General features: G+C 46.2%; 3 protein-coding genes across 9 annotated transcripts in view; 1 reads left to right on the top strand and 2 right to left on the bottom strand.

Moving 5' to 3' along the window:
• The window catches only part of LOC106853865 (rho GTPase-activating protein 7-like), a 48,235-nt gene extending 47,032 nt beyond the window's left edge, over positions 1–1,203 (top strand). For all 5 annotated transcript variants that reach the window (XM_088173833.1, XM_088173834.1, XM_088173835.1 and 2 more), the window contains one exon: positions 32–1,203. The gene's annotated coding sequence lies outside the window, so the exon portion shown is untranslated. The remainder of the gene's footprint in view (positions 1–31) is intronic.
• RARS1 (arginyl-tRNA synthetase 1) lies at positions 1–16,727 on the bottom strand. Its single transcript, XM_014877357.2, has 15 exons — positions 16,639–16,727; positions 11,353–11,487; positions 10,661–10,849; positions 7,362–7,473; positions 6,225–6,325; positions 5,683–5,804; positions 5,242–5,362; positions 4,828–4,957; positions 4,398–4,502; positions 3,365–3,543; positions 2,932–3,041; positions 2,234–2,339; positions 1,346–1,518; positions 496–743; positions 1–148 (listed from the first exon to the last, which is right to left on the bottom strand). The coding sequence occupies exons 1-15, from the start codon at positions 16,681–16,683 to the stop codon at positions 39–41; spliced, it is 1,986 nt and encodes a 661-aa protein (XP_014732843.1). The 5' UTR covers positions 16,684–16,727; the 3' UTR covers positions 1–38.
• An 860-nt stretch (positions 16,728–17,587) lies between these two features.
• WWC1 (WW and C2 domain containing 1) overlaps positions 17,588–26,492 on the bottom strand; it is a 66,713-nt gene continuing 57,808 nt past the window's right edge. For all 3 annotated transcript variants that reach the window (XM_014877347.2, XM_088173831.1, XM_088173832.1), the window contains exons 15-23: positions 25,574–25,766; positions 24,634–24,786; positions 24,037–24,137; positions 23,122–23,269; positions 22,286–22,450; positions 20,693–20,785; positions 19,621–19,851; positions 18,815–18,936; positions 17,588–18,332 (exon numbers count right to left, since the gene is read on the bottom strand). In XM_014877347.2, coding sequence (XP_014732833.2) covers positions 18,266–18,332; positions 18,815–18,936; positions 19,621–19,851; positions 20,693–20,785; positions 22,286–22,450; positions 23,122–23,269; positions 24,037–24,137; positions 24,634–24,786; positions 25,574–25,766 — 1,273 coding nt within the window. In that variant the 3' untranslated portion in view covers positions 17,588–18,265. The remainder of the gene's footprint in view (positions 18,333–18,814; positions 18,937–19,620; positions 19,852–20,692; positions 20,786–22,285; positions 22,451–23,121; positions 23,270–24,036; positions 24,138–24,633; positions 24,787–25,573; positions 25,767–26,492) is intronic.

Below are 26,492 nucleotides of genomic sequence, written 5' to 3'. Positions count from 1 at the left end.
GTTGTTTAGTCCCTTTATTGTCATTCCACAGGGAACTGCTACATCCTCTGCACAGGCTTAATCCCCAGGATGTCGAATCCTTTGGCCATGACGGTGGCAGTGGCTTCGCACAGTAGCAGCCTCCACATGTTCACCTTCACGATCTGGCCTGGAAAACACAGACAGAGGAGCTGGAGTAGCTGCTTAGAGCAACAGTATCTTCCCTAGGGAAAGCCCCTCCACCCAAAACCAGGGCCTGGACTGGCACATGGAACCCTTTCTGCTCCCCCCAAGCCAGGCAGACTGACCACCCCTCCTGCTTCCAGGTGCTTGGCTGCTCCCAACTCAACCTTCCTGCTCAGTGACAACACAGGCTCTCCCAGTGTCTGTCAGTCCTCCCACATGGACACAGTAGTGTGACAACACCCTTTCCAACACAGGGTAACACCCTGGAGATGGATGTAACACCACAGGATGTGACACAGGTCCATGCAGCACCCTATGGCCAACACTCACCAGTCTGCCTGTCTTTCTCAACGCAGTAGCAGCTGTCATAGAACTCAGTGAAGGTGGTGGCCAGCTCATACAGGTAGTCACAGAGTGTGTGCAATAACAAGTCCTCCAGGATCTTCTGCAGGATCTCAGGAAACCTCAGAATGCATTTGCCCAGTTTCCACTCCTTGTCATGGTCGAGGACAAGCACCTCCTCCCTGGCTGCCTTCTGCAGCATCTGCTCATCGATATTGGCCAGGCGTGCAATTGCCCTGGAATGGTCCAAAATAGAGTCTGCTTGTGAGAGTCCCACTGCCCAGCTTGCCCAGGGCCAGCCTGGTCACGTGTCTGGCCTGGCTCAGGGCTGATGGCCTCCCTTGCCCAGTCCTGGGTGACCAGCCCAAAGATGACAATCAGCCCTCGGGGAGATCCAGGAGGGCACTGCAGAGGAACAGGGAGGGATGGGCTCTAGGCACCTGCATCAGCAAGGACAGCTGATAATGCCAGGCAAATCAGGGCTCAGGGTGCCAGTAAAACTGGGGTGTGGCAATACCTGAGCCGAGTAGCTACTGGAACACAAATGCATCCTTTTCCAACCACCTTTTTCCAACCACCTGCTTACCAGGAACTCACACAGCTCCCTCCCTGGGCTGTGTATCACACAGAGGAACCATTTCAGGTGGCACTGGATACATAATGGGAAATGACAAATAAAATCTTGTCTGTGGTGCATACCAGTGTAGCTGGCTTCTCTTACCAAACACCCCCAACAGCACTGATGTGACTGTCACCCTCCTTTGCTCACATGTCCCTTTGTGACACAGATGCAGAGAGCACCAGCACCAACTCCTGCAGCTCCCTGCACCCCACGCACCTGATCCGTGTGAAGGCATAGAGCAGATAGGCAGCTGTGTTCCCTCGGTCATCCAGCATCTTGTCAAAGGAGAACACATAATCATTGAGTCTGTTGTGGGACAGATCTGCATATTTAATGCATCCAAAAGCCACTGACGTCTGGGCAGCTTTCAGCTCTTCTGGTGTCAGGACCTGGTGCAATTTCCAAACAGGCAACAGTCAAGAGGAAGAACGAAGCACAACACACAGCCCTGGCCTCTCATCAGGGCTCAGGAGGAAAGCCCAGGCTGCTGAGGGGATTTACCTCGGTTCACACACACCTCTCTGCTTCAGGGCACCAGACAACCCCTCACCCACACCTCACTTCTGCAATCCACTGGCACCACAGCCCTGCTCAGGTTAGGGCTGACTCCCTCTTCTGACAGCCCACAGGACCTCTGTGCCCCCCAGCCTGCCAGTGTGATGTGCTCTGCTTCTGCTTCTTACAAACTACATGTACACGGAAACAAATGTTGGGCCTCCTACCCTTATGAAGCATTTTGGTCAATGCAAACACTTGCAAACCCCTGTCTGCTGGAACAGCGGCAGCACAGCAAAGCACTTTGTGCCTGACTTCTGTAAGCTCTTTAGAGATTTTCAAGGTGTTTTTTTTCCTTGCTTCCTTGTGTTCCTGTTTGAAAAGGGACTTTTCACTTTCACCCTACACTACACTTCCCAGTTCCACTGCCTCACACCATGCTTGGACAGTTTGGTCCCTCTGTTACATTCCATGTCTCACACTGTCCAGTTCTCTGCAGGCTATCAAGAAGCAAGACAAATATAAATCTTATTCAGCAATGCAGGGAGCGTAACTCTGTGAACATATCTGGGAAGTTCTCAGGAAAGACATGCAATTTGCCACAAGTACCTTGTCCCGTTCCTTGTCTTTCAGCTTGTCCATGGCTCGTTTCAGCCCTTCCTCCAGCAGGTCTATGAGACGCACCGTATCCCCTGAACGAGTTTTGAACTTCTTCCTGAAAACACACAGCCAAAATGATCACCTGCATAAGAGGCAAAACACTTCCACCCTCTGCCTAGTCTCCAGCAAGCTTAGGAAAAAGTCATATGGCAAATCCTTTTGTATTGAAGAAATTGCACAGACATCTCTAAAACTCAGAGAGCATCCACAGCATGGTCAGCAGGAATGGCCAGGAAGGATTCAACAGTCAGAACTGTCCAGTTCCAGACATTAGGCACCACACAATACAGACTTTTCCCAATTTTTGTTTCATCTAGAATTAAGGAGGTAGAAAGTAATGGAAATTGTGGCCTTTACCACTGCCATCTCCCAGTACCACATTAGCTTCCACTAGCCAATCCAAGTGCTCCTCTCCAAATGCCAGGCAGCAGAAGCCAGGCTTGAGAGGGAATGTGACCACAGCAGCAGTGACTGTGTGGATCATGGACAATGGCACAGAACACAATGACACAGTTATGGGTTTGCTTTCTTTTGGAGGGTTTTTGGTGTGCCACATATGTACTTGTCAACCAATGAGAGTAAGTCCCCTGCAGTCACTCAAACTTTCTCTCCAAGGCATAGAGGATTAAGTACACCCAGCCACTTACTTGTCTTCTCCCAGCACCACTCCAAAGGCAGCATGGGCCACTCTGGTGACTTTGGGATCATACCAGCCAATCATCTGTCCAGCTGCAAACACCGTTTGGAGATGCACAGACTGCAAGGAAACAAACAGCAACTGGTTTTCAATCAACTCCTCCAGGTACAGTTTCTTCACAGCTTTATCCTATTCATGATGCTCTCACAATTAAAGTGTTTGCAGCTTCACAGACAAATTCTGCTTTGAAAAGTTCAGCCTTTCCAAGAGTTTTCCAGCTTTACAAAAGCAGCAACTGGCAAATTCCCATCACTGCTCAGATAAGGAGTAAATAATCAACTGAACACCCTGTGGTGTTCTACTTGTGCTACTGTTGCATCCATCATTTTACACACTTTGTACTGACCAGCACCAGCAGTTACAGCAGAGGGTGCTGAACTCACCTGGCCACTATCGACAACGTAGATAAGGATGTCACCCTTCTCTTCACACAGCCTGTGCTTCAGAGCAGCCAAGTCTGATGTGTCATAGGTGTAACCTCCGTCTGATTTCATGATTGTCAGTGGGACAGAGAAACCTGGCACGAACACCACCTTCCGGCCATCATCAACCTGGACAAATCCTGCAAAGGCAAGGACAAACATTCTGTGTCGATCACAACAAGGAGGTTCTGGGCCAGCAGCAACACTTCCCTTCCCTGATGCTACCAGGAAGAAAAGGCCACACATTCACATAATCAAAAATATGAAAAGACCTACATGAGAACTCCCTTGTCAACACAAGTCCCATTCTGTACAGCACTTCCAGAACTATGCACAAGGAAGCAGATCTGCACAAATGTGGCCTTACCGGGAAAGACCTAACTCAAAAACTCCCATCACTTGCATCAGATATGCCTGTACAGCCACATACCCATCACAAAATACAGCATTAAAGGCAACAGAAACTCTACAGAGGTATGATGAGGACTTTGCAGAGTCTTTCTGAGGTGAGACAGTCAAAACACTTCAGATGGTGAGACTCAAGAACTGCAAAATCCAGACAAGAATACATAAAACCAGAAACTTTTTATGCAGCATTTGGTTTCTTGCCAGTTTCAAAGTAACATGATCCAGAAATCCCACTGTCTTCAGAGAGATTTCTCAGACAAAGTTCCCACACAGTCACACACTAAGACTGAGAAGTCTGTCATATATTGCTCCTTGACTGTTTATTCAGAATACAATAAATTCCAGTAGTACCCTGTGCTACTACCTACAAATATTACAGAAAAACTGCTTTTGATGTCAGCAAGAAATTTCTGGAATGAGGAAAAGCCACAAAATATCCTCTTAGGAAACGTGGCTGAGAAAAAAAGCAAAGGTGGGGAAGATGTGACTTGAAAAGCATCAGCCCTAAACCCTGCTGAACAGGATTGAGGTTACCATGCTCATCCTCACAGCACCGGAACTTCTGACCCGAGACCAAAAACCTCACCTTTATCTTCAAATTCTTTCACAATGTCCTTCATCATCTCATGGTAGAAGGATTCCCCTCTCTCTATGATTGTGATGTCCAAACAGTTGTAGATTTTCTGGAATTCTTGAGGGAAAGAGCACAAAACACTTAAATTAAAAGCACACAGTGGGAACCAGTGGCATGTTTACCAGTGTGTACAGCAAGGCCCCAAAAGCATTATCCATTTCTTGGTCAAGCCATCAGATTAGGATTCAGGAGACAAAAGATTTAGCTGAAAGTCTCCACTTTAAACAGCCCAGTACTTTGGTTGTACTGGCTTTTTGCTTTCAGCTTTTCTTATCAGTGTGGCAGTGATTTTCAAGAGAAAACAGAAGGGTGTGCTCAGACAAAGTGAGGAAAGCCACACTGTTCTACAGCAGAGATATGATGCCAGATGTGGTGAAGTCACCTCTGCGTGACACGTCACAGATGAGATTCCAGGCTTTAATGAAGTCGGGGTTTTTGCTCTGCAGCAGCACCACACATTGGTAGGCCCGCTTCTTAAACTCCTCCTCTGTGTCAAACCTCTGCTTGGATTCCTGCAGGGAAACACGTGGAAAAGTACTGCTTTCCCCCCTGAAACAAACCACCACCCCTAACAGGCTCTCCCAAGTATGCTCATCTCAAGACAGAAAGGCAGTGTGCTTATACAGACAGTTCAATACCAGATACACAATTCATCACACTGTGGCTGGTTATTGCAATAATCTACTAACAGTGACTTGGTTCTTTCATTTGTCCAAAACTATGCTGCAATTTGTAAAGCTTCTCAATCTGCTTTTCAGATGCTGACATAAACATCACATTTATCTACTACACATACCTTGTAAAAAGCTTGGAGGTCCCCAATGGGAGGAGAAACAGTTAAGTAATCTGGAAATTTGTCCTGGAGGTGAGCAATGAGCATTCCAAACTGGGTGCCCCAATCTCCTAAATGGTTCAACCTTGAAGCAATTGAAGAGGACAATAATAATCATCTCTTAAACATATGCTTTAAGATACACACATTTTCAAAATATATATTCTAAAAGAAACACACATAATACCAGAAACCCAGCCCAGGCAAGCTCCCCAGTTTCACTGCACTGAAGCTGCTGCCCACCTTGATTCCTAACCTGCTACACTTGCTCAGCTTAGTATCTACTACCCATAAAGGGTTATTTGCTATGTGCTTATAAACTAAGACCAATACAGAGCAGAACAGAGAGACAGGGACTGCACAAACAGCCCAGCAAGCCCAGCACACCCAGGCACTGAGTCTCACCTCAGAACATCATAACCTACAAACTCGAAGAGCCGGCACATGCTCTCCCCGATGATGGTAGAGCGCAGGTGGCCAACGTGCATCTCCTTTGCAATGTTGGGGGAGGAAAAGTCCACCACCACCTTGGGCACAGAACCAAAGCAACACGTGAATAAAAGGCCATTACCACACCTCGTGTATTTGATTTGGGTTTTGTTAGGGAGAGCAGGGGGGAATGAGAATCACCTCTGCTGACCCTCAGCAGGGAACACCAGAGTGAGCTTTGCTGCAGCCCAGCTGAGGGTCAGGGATCACTCCCAAACTGACCTGGGCACAACCCCCACCCCCAGGGAGCCCTGTCCCTCAGCCACCAGAGACAACAGCAAGTAGAGGTGACCTACCCCATGGCCCCCAGGTCCTATGCCACATCCCACATACTCTGCTCTAACAACCTGCTGACATGGACATCTGCTCAGCACATCCCTTCAGGGGGGAATTGCAAAGCTACCTGCAGTCCAGAACATTTCCCCTGTACCAAGATGGCTGTGTGCTTACTGCTGTACCTTTTTCCTTTTGCCAGTAGCTGGTGGTTGAACTCCATTGATCAATAAACTACTCAGCTGCTTCGACACAAAATCCTTTCTCAAGTGGACATTGATAAAACCTTTGCGGGAAAAAAACAGCAATGAGTGCTGGGGCTGCAGAAATGCCTCAAACCGTTTCTTGTTTCCTTTCCCCCTGGATTTCTGTTTTCATGCATCAAGCACAAGAGGACATGAAGTCAGCTTGACAAAACATTTTTCAGTCACAGGACAACAAAGCTGTCACTTGAAGACAATTTCTGTTCCCAGATTAGAAGAGTCTGTTCACACCACTATAGCCTTTTCTGCAGGAGTCAGATACTGCAAGCTACACCATTGACGTAACTCCTTTTTGTACACTGTCACTCAATGATCAATTTATAGAAACAATTTTTAAATGAAAAAATAAATAATTTGATTTCCAGAATGCAAAACCAAATCCTGCTTTATCTTTTTTTTTTTAATAATATCCTAAACCATATAGTTTATTCTGGGATAGTTTATGCTCATGGTATGACACTGTCTTACTTCTCTTGCTTCGCAGAGCCAATGAACAAGCCCTAGAAGAGCTGTGCCATGGGATTTTTGTGTTTATGCTGAAGTCTTAAGGAATACGAGCCCTTGTATTTTTCCCCTGGGTCACAGGGACAAAACAAATGCAGCAGTTAATAACCTCTGTGCTACTCCAGCCTCTCAGTTCTGAGAGGACAAGTTCTCCTCATCATGCAAGCAATAGCAAGAAGGGCTGTCAATTTTTGCTGTGATTTCATGACTGTTGCTTGATTCCCATTACCAATATTGAAAGAGGAAAAGCTGGTCCCTTAAGGATCAGTGGAAAAATTGCTAATTAAAGGGTTCATACAGAAGTAGATTTTCTGTTGCTGCAGAAAACAGATTACAGAAAATCTGTACTGAAAACCTGTACAGAAAATACCACTCAGACTACAGAAAATCCATAGTCTGAGTGCTGCAAAGCTCATCAAGACAGAAGAAGTTAATTCCCGTGAAACTGCAGTTTTAAACCACAAAACAGTAGAACTCAACTCAGCTTCCCTCTCACTATAAAACTGCCCTTTTTGCTTTAAGATATACAAAGTGTGTAAAATGAAACTATCTTACCAGGACCAGCAATTTCGACCTTCTCAATGCATTCATTGGCAGGAATATTTTTTGCTATTTTCTCCGCGATTTCTCGTGGGATAACCTTCTGTTCCCTGGTTTTGAGCAGTATCTGGAACACAACAAAGATCAAGTAAAACTCAATCCTCCGAAACATTCTAGAGAGCAAAACAGAGAACAAGATAGTGAGGCACTGAAACATCCTTATGGTCCTTCAGCTTCATAATACAGAGATACACACAAATAGAAACATCACTAGCAAATTTTACAGATCAGATCAGTTCTCCATAGCATGAGTCTGACTGGACCCAGCCCGTTCACCTCCTTCTGCTCAGAGCAGTCCCTATGTCAGAAGAAAATCTCCCAGGCTATTTTTCAAAACCTGCTAAGTGGTTTGGCAAATTTGTATTTTTCTAAGCTAGCAAAAGAGACAAACCCTTTAAAAATCAACACAGCTGGCACAGTCCTTCAGTGCTTCACATCCTGCTGATCAGTCTCATGGGTGTCCTCAGCTCTGCCAGCATTCACATTTGAAGTTCTGAACTCTGCCTCCAGCAGATGCTGAGTGTGGTTTCAGAGCAGGTCTGTTTATTTATGCTTAAACACAACCAAAGCAAACTGCCTTCAGTCCTGTCTTAGTCTTGAGCTTAATAAATAAATAAGTGAATAGATTAATAAATGAATAAATAAATAAAATCTAACAACCCAAGCGAAGATAATCCCAGCACTACTCAATTTTCTTCCAAGAGCATCAGAAAAACTTCTGTTAAAGAAGCTCTTATTTTCCCTGGAGACGTGAGTGGTCCACTGTGAGGAGCTCAAAGAACACGACACAGGTTTACATGCATCAGAGTGGTTTGAGTTGGAACAGAACTTTGAAGATCACCTAGTCCAACTACACAACTTCCCTGTCCATTCCCAAAGCATCTTCTCACATAGCTTTTTCCAAACCTTACTAGAACACCCTTTAGGTGGATTCTGTAAACTAGCCTAACCCATCCCTTGCAAAACATTACATTCACACTTGTATAAAACTACAAGTATTTGTTTCTGAGCACATGATTTTCCGGTATTACTGTGATGTGTTTGAAAACAATCCCACTGAGGCCACAAAGATGATGTACCTCTTTGTCAACTCAGAATTTATACTCACTGCTTGTATTTGCTAAGTTACAGTCTGCTCTAAAATGTATTTCTACTAAAGTTTTCTGTTTAACCTGTCATACACAGGATCCTTACAAGATAGTAAAGGCTTAAAAAGGACAAGAAAAGCAAACCTCAGTAGCTTTAGTATTACTCAAAGTGTAAACTAAGGAAAAATAAATGCAAACCCAGATTATGGGCATGTTACCAGATTACAGGCGCGTTATCTGAACCATTCCAGAAACGGTTACCACACTCCCATTATTCTAAGGAGCAAGTGGAGCTCCTGGCTGAAACCCCAAGTATTAATATGCTAATGAGCTCCCAGGAAAACAATAGGCATTTGTGAGGGTCCTTTCCACATCAGCGGGCCACAGGGAGAGGCTGCTGCCTGGCACGTACCAGTGCTGCCCCAGTCAGGGCACTTCCTGCTCTGCTGGCAGTCCCAGTGACCCTGACCCGTGTTCCAGCTCTGGAACAGGGGATACCCTGGGGAGACCTGCACCACAGCCAAGCCCCTAGAACAGGCTGACAGAAAGTCCCCAACCTGCTGCTCTCATCCCCTGGCTCTGCCGTGCTGACACAGTGCCTGTGTGAGCACAGCCAAGCTCCAGCCCAGTGCACAGCCTGCCTGCCCAGGGAGCAAACTCCACAGCCAAGCCCAGCACTAGGAACCCTTATTCCCCACCACAGCTGACAACATGGAACTCGAAAGCCTGGCTGGAAGGGGACCGTTCAGACACCGAGTTATGTGAACCACGTCGGCACTGGGAAGCCTGGACTGCTCGAGAATCCCAACCGCGACTTAATTGGGGTAACGCAGCGGTCAGAGAAGTGGCAGCGCCCTGAATCCCGTGTCAGTGCAGTCACCCAGGGCAGCAGCACAGCCACAATATGCTAATGAGACCGAGGGGAGACACGGGATCTCGGAGGGCTGTGCCCAGAGCCTGCTGCCTGGCACGTATCGTATCCGTGCTGCCCCAGTCAGCTCATTGCACCCGGACAACCGGGGACAGCAGAGTTCCATGAGTGGCAGTGCAAGTTCAGTGTCAAAACTGCCAATCTATTGGGTTAATAAAGGTGAATTGACAACAGGACGTGTAAAAAAAGGACTTGTCTCTATTTAGATTGCCAAATAGAAGATCTGTAATTACAAAGTGTCTACTTAGTCACCCAAAGGCACCAATGCACTGAAAGCTTGGGTGCTTCAGCACCTAAGCTAGAACACACTACCTTCTTTCTCCCACATCTCCTGGGTTTACTTCAGCACAGTCTGAGCAGGCTGAGCAACTGCTGAAGTGTCTCTGATCCTGTTTGGGTCCTCTTTGGTCAAACTCCCTGAACCCAGAGAATTAAACAAGAGATGTAATACAAAGAGATGTAATACAAAAAGATGTAATAAACCATGAAGGGTAGTGCCCAAGCAGCAATCCACATCTGGCTGGGCTCTGACAAGGTGCTTCCTGAGCACACCCAGGCCTGACAATGCCCATTTTCTTCTGGCTGGAGCTCAGGGAGGGTAGTTTGGGATGCAAGACACAGGGATCCAAACTCAACAGAGCACACAGGGCAGCACCTGGGCCTCCTTGCTCTGCTGTGTGTGTTTGTGAGCAGGAGGATACCACAGCACCTACAGCAATGGGAGGCGTGAGCCAAGAGGGGAAGCTGGAGATGCCCCTTTGTCACCTGCCCTGTGAGAAGGGGGTATGTGCACACAAACATGTGGGAATATTACACTTCCCTGGTACTAGAGAAGAGCAGTTATGCAGGTGCTTCTCAACATTTTGCAATTCTCCAGAATCGTGATTTATTGTTTTGCTGTTTTCAGTTCCAAACACACAACTCACTAATTGGTAGTTAATTGCACATCATTAGTAAATCGATGCAGCACTTAAATACTGATTTGATTTAGGTCTCACGAACCGAGCAGTTTTTCTGTGTCATACACGTTAGCTTTCTCATACCAGGCATCTGAACAGAGGCTTAAAGGCCAGGTCTGTAAAGGCCAATGCTTCCCTTAATTCTTAGCCCAGGTGCCTGCAGCAAGCCCAGAACAAGTCTTGTATTGCAACTCTTGCTGTGCTGTCTATCACTTAGCTTCCAACAGAAAACATCCCCTTTTCACTTCTTTGTTGAGACTGTGTTTACATATTTACCTGTGATATGCCCATGGCACTGTTACATTGGTAGTCCCCAAATTTGGGCTGCTGACTTGGTGTCACCACCAGAGGAGGGTTTTCTAAGTCTGGGTAGGCAGCCTGAATGGCAGCTCCAAAGATCTCCTGGAGACAGCTGTTGATATTAATCATGCTTTTCGTTGATTTACTTCTTTCCTCTTGAAGGCTCTGAAAAAGAAAACCACCAAAATCCAGAAGGCTAAATTCACAACATCTGAGGAGCTGTTACATCCTACTTTTCTCCTTGGCTGCCTGGCAAAGCACAGCTGACAGATTTGGCTGACACCTCCAAGCATAAGAGCAACATATACAACATAAAAATCACATGATTCTCCTGCTGAACCTCCCAGCACAAACCTTCCCCTGACTGCAGGGCTGCATTACTTCTCACATCTGTGCTGGTGAGTCTGGGACAGACCTCAGCTGGGCCACCTGGTCAAAGACTGCCCAAGACATGACCGTGTGGGCTTACTGACCTACGGACATTTTCATAGAACAGGTTTCTGTTTAAGGAACCAAGAAATACCTGATGTGCCACCAATTAAGGTGTCAGAATGCAGAGCAAGCATGCTGTCACACATCAGAGCTGTAACAAATTCACACCATGTATTTAGCTTGTCCTAATGAGAACCAAAACCACATGGTACAGCATTAATTTTTTATTCCCTTACCTTCTTAAGGAAGTTTAACCGGTACTTGAGTTTTGCGTTTTCGTCTCGCAACCCTTCCAAACTCGGGGAGACTCCCAAGCACCCAAAGTTTTTCAGACGCTCAATTTCTGCAGTTAACAACTTGATCTCGTTTTCCTGAAAAGCAAATTGAGTTGTCACACAGTAATTCCTGGAGAGGGGACTGGAGGTGAGGAGCTGCAAGATCTCAGGCAGAGTGCTAGTTTGCCTTGTAAATGTAACAGCAGTGACATGTGAGCTGAATAATTCCGAACAATTAATATCTGAAGATTGTTTCTATTTGTGTGAAAAACAAGGATTATGAAACACTCTTTAAAAAAGGCAGTGAGAAAATAGTCTCACTAATATCAAGACAGAAGTACCAGAAAAACAACAGGACATGCTAATGAAATATTCCCCAAATAAGCACTTTCTCCAGCATTTTTAACAAAGATATAAAATCATTTGAGTCAAAATTCCCTAAAGCCTCCTTCAGCCTCTTTCCCCATCTCACAAGCCACAGTTTCAGAAGAAGAAACCACAATCACTCACACAACCCCAGCAAGCTCAAACCCCATCTAGAGACAGGAATGCCAGAAGCAGCGTGCAGCTCCACAGGGCATTTCTGCAGGGTGCACTCACTTCCACCTGGCCACACAATCTTTCCTGGCCTGTCCAGGAAGGAAATGTATATCTTCTCCCTTGAAACTGACCCAAGGCATTTAGGAGCACTTGGGAATTTCAGGAGGGCTTCTATGTTTCAAACAAACTTCCCCATGTCCCACCAGACTTCACAGCCCCGACTCAAGACAAATTTGTCAGCAGCAAAATGGTTCGAAGCCGCTGCAAGTAGCAGGAATCTTCCTCACCCCACACCCTAAAGAAACTAAACAGCTGAAGTTTCATCTTTGTTGTCCATCTCTTGTCCTCCCCCATAACAGGCTTTGTGTCCTGAGCCACAAAGCTGGCTCTGACACAGAGTCCTGGGGGCTACTGAAGGTTTGAGGGACGTGGTGCTGCTATGGAGGGAGGCAGCGAGCACTGCCCACCCTGGCTTGTCACCCCCTTGGCTCTCTCACCCAGGCTCTCCTCTGCCAGCACCTCCACAGCAGGATGCAACTCAGGCCATTATTGTAGGCCACCAAACCTTATCAAAAAGGGCTAATTAACTTCATTGCTCTTGCAACAATGACTATTTAATTAGGAAAAAAATTGGGCCATTGAATCTCTTGGTCTTGTACATCCACCTGAACAACAGCTCTCAGGAATGCTGCTGTAACTAACTGCACATGCTCAGAAACTTAGGCTTAGGCAAAACAATCTTAAAATTGGCCTATTTGTGGGCCAAGCTGAAAATCAGTACTTTTGAGGTCATTCTTCAGTTGTGCTTCAATTTATGGCACACTTCTGTTACAGCCTCAAGGTCTCCTCTGCTAGAGAGAACACAATGCTGCTTCCTGCAGTTTGGATGTGAAGAAACTGGACTTTGAGAAAAGAACTAAAAGCTGTATCACATCCTCTGGTTTGGCATTTACACAACTAAAATAATTCAACAGCACAGCTGTTATAAGCAACTCACTTCAAATAGTCCCATTTCAGCTCTTAGTTTCAAAACCAAAGGCAAGTGCCCCAAAAATCAGTTTTTCTCTCATTTAATACATACACAAACCTTCCCCCATATAAGCAAGAACAAACACATTTATTTTCAACTTTTTTTCCCAGCCTGATCTGGCAGCATTTCACATAATTTACAGACCCATTTGTAAAATTGTCTGTACTTCAAGTTAAAAAATAGCACAAGAGATTTAACTGTGTTTTTACAGCTGTGTCACTGTAAATTTCAGTGACCATTATTGCTACAAACATCAGAGCAGTGATGTTTGTAGCAGTAACTCACCCCCCCAAGCCTAGAATGTGCTTTCAACATAAGTGCAAAGGTATTTTCTACCACTAGTATCACATAATCTGTAAATTCTGCGTCCACACGGTATTATCTTCCCTCTAGCAAAACCTCCAAGATCCCGAGGAGAGTTCTGCATTGAAGGCAAACATTCTGCAGAACCAGAAAATCATGTTCTGCTTTTGGAACTAAAATCCCTGCATGTCCAAGACAACAAGCTGCTCACAAGTATTCCTCCTGCATAAAAAGATTCCCCCAAAGTTATAACCACGAAGATATTTCAGTACCACTGACAAGCTTTACAGAAGAGGAATCAAGAGCTGGATTTTCCTACATAATCACAAATACCTCTGGCCCCCAAGGGAAGACTCACAGATGAGATGACCAGTAACCTACTGGAGCTTCTTTCCATACTGTTACCCTACAACTGAGGACAAGGAAAGATGTTTATCCATGTGCATGGTCAGAAGCCAGAACCACAGTGCCCAGGAATCACCAATGCCTGAACAGACATCTGGCCCAAAGAGCTCTTTTACAGGATAGTCACTTGGATTTGGCCAGGAGATAAAATCTCTAAAATACTATCACAGTTCAGCAAGTCTCATCTACTTTTTTCCCATGACTGCATCAAAACAGCAAATTCTGAGCACTGGCACTTGAGGCATTCAGGATGGCCCCATTTCAGATGTGACCAAGCCCAATGTGTCACCCCACATTGTCACATTTGTCTCTCCTGCTTAGTGCTCTTCTTCACAAAGTTCCAGCAGCAGTCCTTATGTTGTTACCTGAGTGTGAACAGTCTCACCATGGTAGCCCAGTGCTGCTGCTGCCATTTCAGTCTCCCTTTTACTGTGCTCATCAACAGCTTATACAGATGATGAAATGAAGTTTTCATTCAAAATGACCTAGCAGAAAAGCCTGAACTCAGCAATGTTTATACTGGACTCCAGAGCTGATGGGGCTGAGATGCCAGCAGCTGGGCTGGGACAGCCACACAGCTGAGTACAGCTTTCATCTCCAAACTGGCAAAGGGGGCACTACTCACCAGTCTCCTCTCTCTGGTGACCAGTGACAGGAGACAGGGAAATGAAATTAAGCTGTGCCAGGGGAAGTTCAGACTGGTTCAGAAAGGCTCTTCACTGGGAGGGTGCTGGTGCACTGAAACAGGCTCTCCTGGGAAGTGGTTGTGACACCAAACCTGCTGGGGTTCAAGGATCATCTGGAATATGCTCTTAACAATATGGTTTAGTTTTAAATAGTCCTGTGAGGAGTGGAGAGGTGGACTTGATGATCCATGGGTCCCTTCCAACATGAGGTATGCTACGATTCTGTGATCCCCACATCCATAACCATGTTGCTGAGCTTGCCTGGAAAAAAGGTCTTCAGAAGGTCTTTCTATCAGAAATGTTTCTTATCACAGCACCCTGTGACAAAGTTCATTCTCTAGCAAAGACGTGTGAATGCCAGATATTACTGAAAGGATATTATGAATGCTACATTCTTCCTCAAAAACAAACTACTCTACAAAACTCCAGATAAGCCTTGTGACTCCTGTCTCATGGTACCATCCAAGTGAGGAAGGGAGACAAAGTCAATACACCTCTCATCTAAAAGACATGTGAATGAGAAAAGGAAGGAAGAAGCTGCTGTTCAGGTCAGGAAGTGTCACCTCCTGGTTTATTCTACCTGCACTGTCTGGCACAACTTGTCAGTAAAGGGTCATACTTGATGACCTCATGAGAAGCTGTGGGAATTACACATGGCTGAGGCCATGCTGACATCTCCAAGGGCTCTTTGCTCAACTGAGTACTAGAAGTCTTCCCCTCACCTGTGAATAAAAAAAAAACGACAGCTTTCTCAATAGGACCAAATCATTCTTACATCTTCCCTTAGCAACTAAAATTGTCTTCCAAGAACGCCACTGAATTAATATGAAACTTACACAGGCTTCTGTCTCTGGGCTTTAATATGACAGAGCTTTTCTCCATCACATTTAGAAGAAAAAATCATAAAGGAGAAAAAATGGCCTGAGAGAGAATAGTAAAGGGAGTGGAGCACCTCTCTTCCTTCCCCTCCTTGCCTCCTGCTCAGTTTTATCTCTACTCCTACTCTGCCAAGCCCTGCTGAGCCAGCTGAGCACACACTGCTTGCTCTTTGTTGGGTTATTTTCCTGCAGGCTGGCTCCCCACAGGCTCCAGGGCATGTTGCAGCTGGAAACAGGGAGCATGTGGCTGGGAGTGACAGGTAGAGTGAGGCTCAGTAATTCTGCATGGCCTCCTGCAGCCTCCTGGAGTTAGAGCTGAACACTGTCCCTCCTGCTCTCCTTCGAGTGCCTGGAATCTGCTTATGGACCAAAGACCAAACACCAATGATGGTAAAAGGAGAGGTACTTTGCCAGAATACCTGAGATGTCCTTTCTCTCCTAGCAGCAACAAAGGAGAAAGAGAAAATCAAAGGCAAGAAGGAGTTTCAGAGATTCAACCACCAGATTTATTATCTCAGTGCCTGTTGCATGTTTAAGCTGTGAGCAGAAAATACACTCAAAAGTTGCTCAAGAACACACAAGTATGACAGACAAAAACCCAAAAGCCAAAATCCAGAACCTCTCAGCTGGATGCTCCTGAGGCAACGGGCAAGGTAAGAGAAGTGCACCTGGAGGAGTCAAAGCTTTCCTGAAGCTGCCTCTGAACTCCACTGTCAATACTGGTCATTCACTAGGACAGACCTGGCATTTTTATTTTTTCTTATTATTATCACCGAAAAGGCAGAGGGTTGTCACCATCTTTTCCCAAACCTAAGCACCTTATAGCTGCAATGAAGCTGTGCCAGGAGGCCAGGGTGCCAGCGGCACAGGAGGCACATCCCTCCCTGGCTGCCCAGGGCTCCCGGGCCGTATGGACCCGGCGCTGCTGCCGCCCCCGGCCTCGCCGGGGGATCCCTGCCGGGCCAGAGCACGCCACAGCACCGGGAACGGGGCGGCGACACCAGGCCGTGTGGGGCCGGCTCTCGCTGACTGTTCTGAGAAGCTTTTTCGGAACGCTCTCATGATCGATCTCGCCCTCACGCCCAGGGTGTGAGACCAGTCAGCGCTGCAGCCCTGCCCTCGGTCCCAGGAGAGACGGCAGCAGCCCAGGAAGGGCCTCAGCCCTGCCCGCTCTCCGCCTTCCCTTCCCGGACAGACCTTCCTCTCCCGCGGGACCCAGCGACCCGCCCGGGGCTCCGGGCACTGCGCGGGCTTCGGTACCGGGGGAGCGCTCCTGGGGCTCGCCCGCCACCTGCGCCCCACAGAGCCCCGGGGCTGTCCCGGTCGTGACTGTCCCGGTCGGGATTGTCCCGGCCCGAGCGGTGCCGTGCCCGGCTGTCCTGTCCCACCCCGCCCGGCCCCGCACCTGCCGCGCCAGCCTCGCCACGGACTCCGCCACGCGCGCCTCCATCCTCGGGCGGCCGGAACCGGGACTGGCGCCGCGGCAACCGGAAAGCGGCTGGAGCGGCGCGGCCGCGGCGGCAGCGCCCCCGGGCGGCGGGGAGGACCCCGGCGGGGCGGCACGGCCGGGCTGGGCTGGGCTGGGCTGGACATGCTGCCCTGGGAACGGGGCTGGCGGCAGCCACGGACACCTGCAGCGTGAGGGGAACAGGGAGGGGAACGGGGGAACGGGGGAACGGGGGAAGGGAAGGGAAGGGAAGGGAAGGGAAGGGAAGGGAAGGGAAGGGAAGGGAAGGGAAGGGAAGGGAAGGGAAGGGAAGGGAAGGGAAGGGAAGGGAAGGGAAGGGAAGGGAAGGGAAGGGAAGGGAAGGGAAGGGAAGGGAAGGGAAGGGCACCCCCACACCTTCCCAAACCCCCGCATGCCGTGTCACCACCCAGCACTTGGAAACGTGTCCCATCCCCAGCAGATGGGTACACAATGGGCACAGGGAATGTTCAGGCAGGGAGGAAAAGCCAGGACCCGAGGGAACGGCTGGAGCTGGGCCAGGGCAGGGTCAGGCTGGATCTCAGGGAATGTTCTTCCCCCAGAGGGTGCTGGCACTGCCCAGGCTCCGCAGGGAACGGTCCCGGCCCCGAGGCTGCCAGGGCTCCAGGAGTGTTTGGACAATGTTCCCAGGGGTGCCCAGGGTGGAATTGTTGGGGTGTCTGTGCAGGGCCAGGGGCTGCACTGGATGATCCTTGTGTGTCCTTTCCAGCTCAGGGTATTCCATGATTATATGAAATGTGTCGATTACAGCATCTCATGTGACAAGACGTGTGAAAAGCTGTATGCTTCCAGCTGGTGACAGAAAGAACCCCAGTTTAGGTGTCAGGGGATGGGAAGATTCACTCAAGACAAAAAGCAAGAAGACAGGTTTGTCCAGAAAGGTCACTTTATTGGAAAAACCTAATATGGACTTTAAACCTGCAGCCCTCCTCCCACAGCAGTGGTTTCAATGGGCTCCCTACGTTACCTTAACAGACCCATTACAGACATGAGCTGCAGTTCAAATGTTAAAAGTGCAAGTATTCTGAACTTCACACCTACTTTTATGACCTGGCAGGAAACACAAATGCTTCACAGCTCACAGAGAATTCGTTCACAGCACTCGGGAGTCCCAGCTGGCTCCCAGCATTCCCCACAGGGCACAAAATACATCACTCAGAGGAGAGTCCGATGCAGAACATCATAGAAGGTAGGGGTGAGGTTCCTTCAAATTTATTTTATTGCAGTAAAACCTCTAAAAGGTAGAGCTGTACAAAAAGTCTAAACAGCATTATTTAAGAATAACAGCACCTTACGCTGCATTTGTTCTTATTTAAAATTCTATTTCCCAAAAATACATTCCTAAATATACAAACTATACAATCTTGTCACTTTAATGCTGGTTTCTGTGATGATATAACTTTAACCTAAAAATCTTCAAAACATCCACATACTGACAAAAGCTCTAATATACAAATGCCTTGGTACCTTCATAATACCGCATAAATAACTTCAAAACCCAATCTGCATTTGTAGAATTGTCCAGAAAGCAAATACTTTATGGTGATCACACATCGTCTGCAGAGAGTGTTGGGATGTTTATTCTTGGCCGTGTGAAAAACGCCATTTTCTCTCTGAAAAAAGATCATGCAACAGAAATTCTGCCACAAATGTCCATTATCCACGTGAGAATTTATCCCACCAGCTGTCCCCATAAGGAGCAGATGTACATCCTCTCACAACCCACACCTTTTATTTACTTATCAGACATGAGTTAAACCCTCAACACTGACCTTACCAAAAGCCATTTTAGAAATGCTCAGGGCTTTTTTCTTTCTGGGTCTGTTACTTAGGGAAGCAAAGGGATGCTTCTCTGTTAAAGAATTTGTTGCCAGGGGAATGACTTGGAGAATGCTGGTTGCTTTGATCATGTGCAGTGCTGCAACTAATTTCCCTGAGTCAGACCTTATACTTTGATATGAAAATACAGAAGTTCTTATTTAAACAGAACAGTTAACTAACTACTTCTGCAGAAATCAGTCCTCATCAGCATCTCAGTCATCCACAGAAAAATGATGGTAGTAGTCAATTTTTGCTCCCCTTTACCTATAATTACCTGAATGACTGCACTTCCAGAGGCTCCTTTCGACTCTGCCCTCGCAGCCTGTGGACGTCCTTGGCAGCAGCTCTCATCATTTTATCAGCCTTGAGCTCACACTTGTGTTCTGGATTTTGCACCTAAATGAATAAGGGAGAAGAGTTTTTTGTGCTTCCAGGAGGAATTAGCTTATCCTAACTGATCTCTAAACACAGCAGTATTTCAGCTGCAGGTCTGAGGGGTTTGGAAACTGTTGCCTCTGGAAGTCACAAGCCACAGAAGCTAAACTGAAGTTTGTCAACTAACCATTTAAAGATAGAGAGGTTTTTGTAAGGTGTCCTTCCAGCCTGTGGCAAGAATAATGGCTTCTGTCAGTACTCTCTTTGTATCTTCTCGATAGGTCTTTTAAGGCAGAAGATCAGCACCTCACACCAACTCCCTCCCACACCTGGTGCCAGCAGAGCTTGGTCTCTGCCTGGTGCCAGCAGAGGTGCTGAGAAATCCCAGAAGCTGAGAAAGAGCCCTGTGCATGGGGGAGGGTGTGATGTTGAGTAAGGTAAGTGCCAACCACCACACACCACACCTCCTGCAGACTGGGGGACACTTGGCAGAACAGATGGCATTTGGGACTTCTCATATTCGCACCTCTGCTAGGGCAGCAAATCTCTGTGCTGGTGAATGCAAGGGCTCAGGGCTAACAGCTTGATAGAGCCGTATGTGGCAGACTGACAGTGCTCAGGCTTCATTTACTGACTGTCCAAAGTCCCCCGTTTCCAAAATTTCTCTACCACGTGAAATGAAACCCCAGGGCAGGTATGACTCACTCGTTTCTCCACAAGCCTCAGCAGCAGTCGAAACCTCTCATCATCCTTCACCCACTGTGGCAACTCTTTTTCACCCTGACTTTGAGCTTGTTCCAGCTGTTCTTTCAGTTCCTTCAGTACTGAGATCTCCTGAACCAGCTGGTCATGCCAGGTTTTTGAAGCCTGCAGGTCCAGCTCCAGGTCCAGGGAGGTGCGGATCAGGCGCTCTGAACCAAAGGACTTGATTGAAGGCTGGAAGAGAAGGGGTGTGTGAACACACAGAGGAGAACTATCCCAACCACTCCACCCAGAAAGTGCCAAACACATCATGAGACCCATCTTTCTAGTGCTTCTCTTCACACAGACCATCTCTATTGATCCTGCTTTCCAGTCTGTCTTGAGACAGATACCACAAACTCAAGGCAGTCTTAGAGATAAGTGTTTTGATTTCTGTGCTTCTGCTCACGTTCTTCCTTGGCAGCTTCTCCAAACCTGCTTGCACACCTTCCTCCTGAGTTTAATGTCTCATCTTCAGATGAATCCACAGTGCTGCAGAAAAACCTGTGACTGCTTTTTCCAGTAACATATTGCCTTCTGCTAGTTTTAAACACAAGCTGTCCCAAGAAAACCATCTCCTTAGGAGTTCAGTGTCAGTATCCTGGGGCAATTTTAGTGATTGCCATCACAATGGGTACAGGGGCTTACTGTGTGCCATGGCATCACTGCAACAGGGTCACCTGACCATCTGAGACATTGTTCTCATCTTCTTTTCCAACTCCTCAAATTTATTAAAATACTTAAGAACCTCACAACAATAAACAGAGCAAAACTGTTTGTGCTACTTCTCTGACAAAATGGAAAATACCAGGAACCATTTTCCTAAATCAATTGTTTTAAATTAGTTCCAACTTAAACATTCCTGTCATAATCTGATATTTCAAAGACTCCTTGAGAGACTTCTCGCACACAAAGAAAAGGTTGTGAATGAAAGCATGTGGCAACTGATTTATGTTTGCAAATTTTTCCTTTAAAACAGTTTTCTGGTTTTTGCATGTGTCTGTGTTAGAGGAAAAAAATATGGTGATGTTCTTACCCGTTTCACTCTGACACTTCGTCTCTCCATGGCATTCCGAACGAAGGGGGGCTTTTTGGATAGTGTGGAACTGTCACTATCACTGCGATTCAGCTGAAAAGGAAGGTGAAAACCACAAACTTTTCATGAAAGAAATACAAGCAATGCATACACACACTATCAGCAAGACAGAGATTGTTGTAAGCACAACTATGAAGTTTTGTGAAAGGCAGACAGCTGTCAACCCAGTCTGAGTACACAACATGCACTGGCACAGCCAGATCCTGCCACAAGCCTTGAACTCTGTCCCTTTTTGGGAATAGGCTATGAGCAAAGAGAGACACTAAGTTAGGCTATGGTACAGGACTCTGCACCACTGCTCTTCTCCTGTGCAAGTAACTAGGCTGGGCAAAACAGCCCAGAAAAATAAGCTGTGAGTAGTAGTAGTAGTAGTAATAACAATAATAATAATAATAATAATAATAATAATAATAATAATAATAATAATAATAATAATAATAATAATAATAATAATAATAATAATAATAATAATAATAATAGTAATAATGATCTTTCCTAGCATATGTAAAACATATGACTATTTTATTAGAGATGTCTGTTTTCTCTAATCTGTATTTTTCTATAACCTGTATTTTAAGCTAGTGGTGGAAGAGGCAAGTTTACCTGAAAGCTGTCCCCCTGGGTTTATCAGCTGAAGAGTTGCCATGTTTCACACAGCCTGCCTTGTTTTATGGTTGTCTGTAGACCCTTACAAAGAGCTCAGCTCAAGCAGGGTTTAATTTTAATTCCTTTCTTATGTCCCTTCTCAAAGCTGGGGAAGGAGGGGAACAGGCACTGGGATCTGCATGTACTGGGACACAGCACCTGTACCACTCAAGCACAGGCCACTGCTGCAGAATGAGTAAGGTTTGTTCCTCTGGAAGCGTCTGCTTCTGAATCAGGGAGAACCTACACAGCAAATCTCTATCAGCTGTATTAAGGGCTTGCCCACTTGGGACAGGTCATGTGTGGTAAAAAGACAGTACTTGTTTGATTGCCAATTCCACTTAAAAGACGAGATATTTATAGTTTATTCTGACCCTCAATTCAGGAAATAATTGTGAACAAACATTTCAAAGCAGGGGAAATGACATCTGACCCAACACATGGTCTGTTCAGTTACTTTAATACAAAGCACACTGGTGACCTTTTTTTGCTGATATTATCAGGTATTTACCTTTCCATTTCTATCAAGGTTTTATGTTCACCTCATCTGAAGTCAGGTAGACAGAGCTAACTGAGTTAGCACAGAACACTTCAAGCAGCAGGAAACAGTTTAATATGCAGCTTGCTCATCACTGTCTGACAGCAGCCCTTCCAGGTCAGTCTGGGCATCTCAACAAGCTGCATGTGCCACAAATATATGTGCACATATGTATCTGATAAATTTGTGCTTAATACTGTTAGTTCCAAGGCAAGATACTGTCCAGGAGGTGAGGACAGAGCAACTTCTGAAGTCAGAGGGGGAGAGAAGAAAGCACTGTCGGGTTTCTGTGAGCAATTCAGACGGAGTGAAAACAAGCACTTAGAAGCCGAGGGTTTCATTTTCCTTACCCGACACACATACTGACTCTGCGGTCCTGGGGAAAATGTTTTTGAGCGGATGATGGTGCTACCCCTGACAAACTGAGTTTGGGGTGGATTTGCTGCTCTCTTGTCTTTTGGACGAACTACAGTCGAGGAGTGTGCAAGGCTCTCTGTGTTGGTCTCTTTATCCACCTGGAAGACACACAGTGCACGGTAAATGCCAGCTTTCCATGTGCCCAGGACACACCCCCAGGGCTGTGTGACAGCCACCTGTGCCGTCTGTGCTTGTTGCATTCAAACCCAGACGTTCTTTAGCCCTTCCCATGCAGTGTGTCCTGACACTTCACTCCTGGAACTCTGCTGCATTAACTGCATTGCTGTCTAAGGGCTCTGCATCCACTGATTGCTGTACAACACAATTAATTCCAATGGGTTTTGCCTGTGGATCTACACATTGCTGTGACCTGGCAATCCCACAGAGAGCAGGTATGATTTTAAGGACCATTATCTTACTTGTGCATCTGCACCAAAGATCCAAATCGATGTACAGAGAGAGCTGTGTACAGCACACCCCTGTTTGACTACAGCTATATGCAGAATTAAACAAAGTCAAAAACGCTGTCACATTAATGAAAACAGTTTTCATGAGCAGCAAAAAGAAGGCATGAAGTGGTGCCGTACTAACTGTGGGAAAAAATGGTCACACAGAGTTATTTACAAGGATTTCAGGTAGATAAACATTTAATCATCAATGGTGAACTTTCAAATAACTGCTGTAGCCTTGCTCAGCTCAGCCACAGCCCAGTCAGCTGAGCAATGGGAAGCTTAAATCATCTTTCTGTTCTAAAGGCCCTTGACTGTACCTTCACTGCTATCTCTGTGTGCAGCTGGGAATTCAGACTTTCTTCTGTTTCCCACAGCGATTTTCCAGCACAGAATTCTTCCTCCTCCTCTGCTTCATTTTCACTGATCTCATCCTGTTCTTCCAGGTCAGGAACCTCTTCATCTTGCCTGAAAGGAACAGCTTTGTTATTGAACTGGCCCGTTGTGGATAATACTCTGTGCAGAGTACTCTGGAGCAGGAGGTACCTCCTGCTGGACAGAAACACGTCCCCAAGGCAGCCAGGTGTATCTGACAGGCCCTGCAGCCACTGAGATTACACAAACACAGGCTTAGAAAGGAGAGAAGCTGCACCAGAAGACCACATTACAGCCAAAAACTTCACCCTGATCTGGCTTCAAAAGAAGCAAAATGAGGGTTCAGCCATGTGGTCTGAGTTTAAGGCAAGTGCATCTTGAGGTGAGCTCTCAGGATGCCATTAATCTTAGTTTAAAAGTGTTACTGGACAAAATTGAAGCATTGTTTTAACACCCTTTTCAGCTCCCTTGAATTCACAGCAGGCTTCTCCATCAATCCCATTGGTCAGGCTTGCTTTCCATTTCAAATATTAGACTTCTTTAATGAAATCTGAATCTGAACCATATACAGAACAGCCACATTAAAATTCAAGCAAAGCCTTGCACCACAGAGTGGAGTTTTCAGGGCATCCATAGAAGACTGTACAAATAACAAAATTAGCATAGTGCTACTGAAAATTTTCAACATTTATCAGCTTTGTTCTCATTTTCTAAGCACAACCTCCAGAACAGAAGAAATAGGATTTTTCACCAAAATAGAGAAAGAAAAAGCCTCCCATAGCTCAGTATCATCTGCTTTCTCCTCTGCACCCAAATGCTCTGATTACTCCACAAGAGGAAGAGAGTGGGATGCCACCTACCAGCTCTCTCCACTAGTTAAAGTGCTTCTGCTTTCCTCCAGTTTCTTCTCCACAGCTTCCAGTTCAACAGCTGTCTGCTCTAAGAGTGCTGAGACAGAATCCTGAGGAGAGAAAGAGGCTTCTTGTGAAGAAATGACTCCCAGAGACTGCAGAGTGCCCAGGCTCTGTGGTGAGAGCAGCCCCCAGCCCCACTGCACACACAGAGCTCAGTGCAGCCCTGTGAGCACAGCTGGCCCAGCTCCCCCAGCATGTGCAGGTGTGCAGCTCCAGGCTGAGCACCTCCTGTGCCCTGCACGTGCAAACTCTATCTTGACTTGCCCAGCAAGTTCACTGCAGCACTGTGAAATGCCTGGTGGGCAGGAAGACTGGAGCTCACACATCACTTACACCACGCCATGTACCACATCCCTCAGCCTCCTGAGCAGTAGATTTCAGTAAGTGTTTAGCCCAGGACTAGGGCATATCTGGAATCAACAAGTTAATTATTTTCCTGCACTTAAGCACAGCAGCCTTCACTTCTCTATAGTAACAGCCACACAAACCCTCTCGCCAGTCCTGTTTAGAAGAGATTTGTTCAATTTAAGCAGTTGTTCTTACTGTTTTTTCAGCGCAGGGTACTTCAGAGTGGCTGTTTCCTTGTTTACTTTTCCTGTTTTGCTTCTGCTGATATTTATAACTAAGGAGGTTATACCAACGGGTTGATTTCTCTCCAGATCTACATATTTCAGCAAGGCTAATTTGTGCTCCACCCTATTGAGAGCAAAAACACAGTTTTAGTGCAATACTAAAATGAACAACTACCACACCAGTCAAAAGAAATCAGAGTGAAAATCCAGGACTGCTTGATTTTGACAAATTCAAGAAAAAGAAATATTGTCTGTTTATCCCATTTCAACACCACTAGTAATGCTTTATGTTTAATTATTTTTAGCATTGTCAAGGGCTTCCAATCCAAGTAGCAAGTGTTTCACTAAAGCTCCACTGTACAAGAATCCAGAAGTATGAACAGTGCTACTGCAGCAAGGAGAAATTACAGCCGGAGCTTCAAAGAGGAAGAGAAAGGAACAGGAGAGGATGACTCCCTTGCAAGAAATTTGCAAGGCCGACAAAAATCACTGCTCAAACCCAGATGTTTTTACCTTTGTATATCCCACTTCTCTTCATCTGCCTTGTCATTTTTTAATACATTACATTTAGTACACAACATGATGCATCCAAAACCAAAATAATTGGTTCTCAATTGCAATACCACAAATGTTTCCAAAAGGAAGAAATCTAGTTAAGAGTTTGACATCAAATCATGGAGGAGAAATATCTAGTGGTCTGATAAGGTAGTTCTGTAATAAAACATTTATCTCATAATTGTTTTTCCTGATGGAAATTGTCATTGCAAAGAACGCTGTGGGGGAGAGACCACATAGCTAAAGATTATCAGGAAGGCTTTTACAGAAATTGCCATGCCTCAGGAGTGTAACATCGTGTCTAATTAAAAAGAGGAAACAAATACAAAGTTATTAAAACAGATCTGGATACTCACCAAACATTCTTCAAGGTGAGACTTATCTACAGTGCAAACATCGACTCTTAAAGTCTTCTGGCGTAAAGCCGGGTAGGAGATGGAAACCCAAAACACTTCATTGTACACGAGATTGTCTGAAGCTTCCACCGGCCTGGTGCGGAACAAGCAGCTCGTGCTCTCCGAGCAGGGCAGCACAGCCACACGGATGTTCCTGTGGGAACAGCACTGCACTCAGCACTGCCCTACAGGTGTGCAGCTCCCCCCACAAATCCCTCACTGAAAGCCATCCTAACTACTGTGGACACTGCTGTCCTTTCCTATTCTTTGGAGCTGCAGTCAACTGAGAAAAAAGGAACATCTTGTCACAGCACCAGAGACGTGAAGTGGCACGAGTTGCCACAGAATTCATCCTTCTGAACCTCATAACCAGACATCATGGGATCCTGTTTTACATGGTTGTTTACATCTGTGCAACCTGTCACACTGCTCACACCCTTATATAGGTAGGAACAGCAAAAATGAATCCAGTTTTTGTCAGCTTATTCAGCACGCAGCTGAATTTAAAAACCTTGTGCTTGGAATGAGTCTAGCAGTAGCTGCACATTTTCCCAGCCCTGTGCAGGTATCCAAGTTCTGCAGCAGGACAAACTCCCCCTCTTCACTCAATGCAGGTGCTCAAGGCACTGCTACAATTAAGAGCCTCACTAGCTAGTGCTAATTCCAGGCAAGTCGTTCCCTAGCAAATGCAGGCTTTTGAGGAAGGAACTGCACCTTATTTCAGTTTACAGGTTTATTAGTTCATAAGTGTCACCATACGAAGTATAGAAACATTTCAGGAAGGGTAAATTTTTATGAGTGTGAAAAATCATAAGCCAGTATCACTTTCATTCTCATTGGGATCCAACACAAATATATCAAATGTGTTTATTTCACCCAC

Source organism: Sturnus vulgaris, chromosome 15 (assembly GCF_052056855.1).
Source record: "Sturnus vulgaris isolate bStuVul1 chromosome 15, bStuVul1.hap1, whole genome shotgun sequence".
Classification (NCBI taxonomy): Eukaryota; Metazoa; Chordata; class Aves; order Passeriformes; family Sturnidae; genus Sturnus; species Sturnus vulgaris.
Note: the sequence above shows the minus strand (reverse complement) of the source record. Positions and strands in the feature narration are given on the sequence as shown.

Excerpts from the sequence above, each read along its gene's own strand:
- RARS1 (XM_014877357.2), bottom strand. The coding sequence starts at position 16,683 with ATGGAGGCGCGCGTGGCGGAGTCCGTGGCGAGGCTGGCGCGGCAG. Across the intron at positions 4,503-4,827 it reads CTGTGACGTGTCACGCAGAG|AATTCCAGAAAATCTACAAC; the intron begins GTGACTTCACCA and ends CTTTCCCTCAAG. Across the intron at positions 744-1,345 it reads TATGCCTTCACACGGATCAG|GGCAATTGCACGCCTGGCCA; the intron begins GTGCGTGGGGTG and ends GGACCATTCCAG.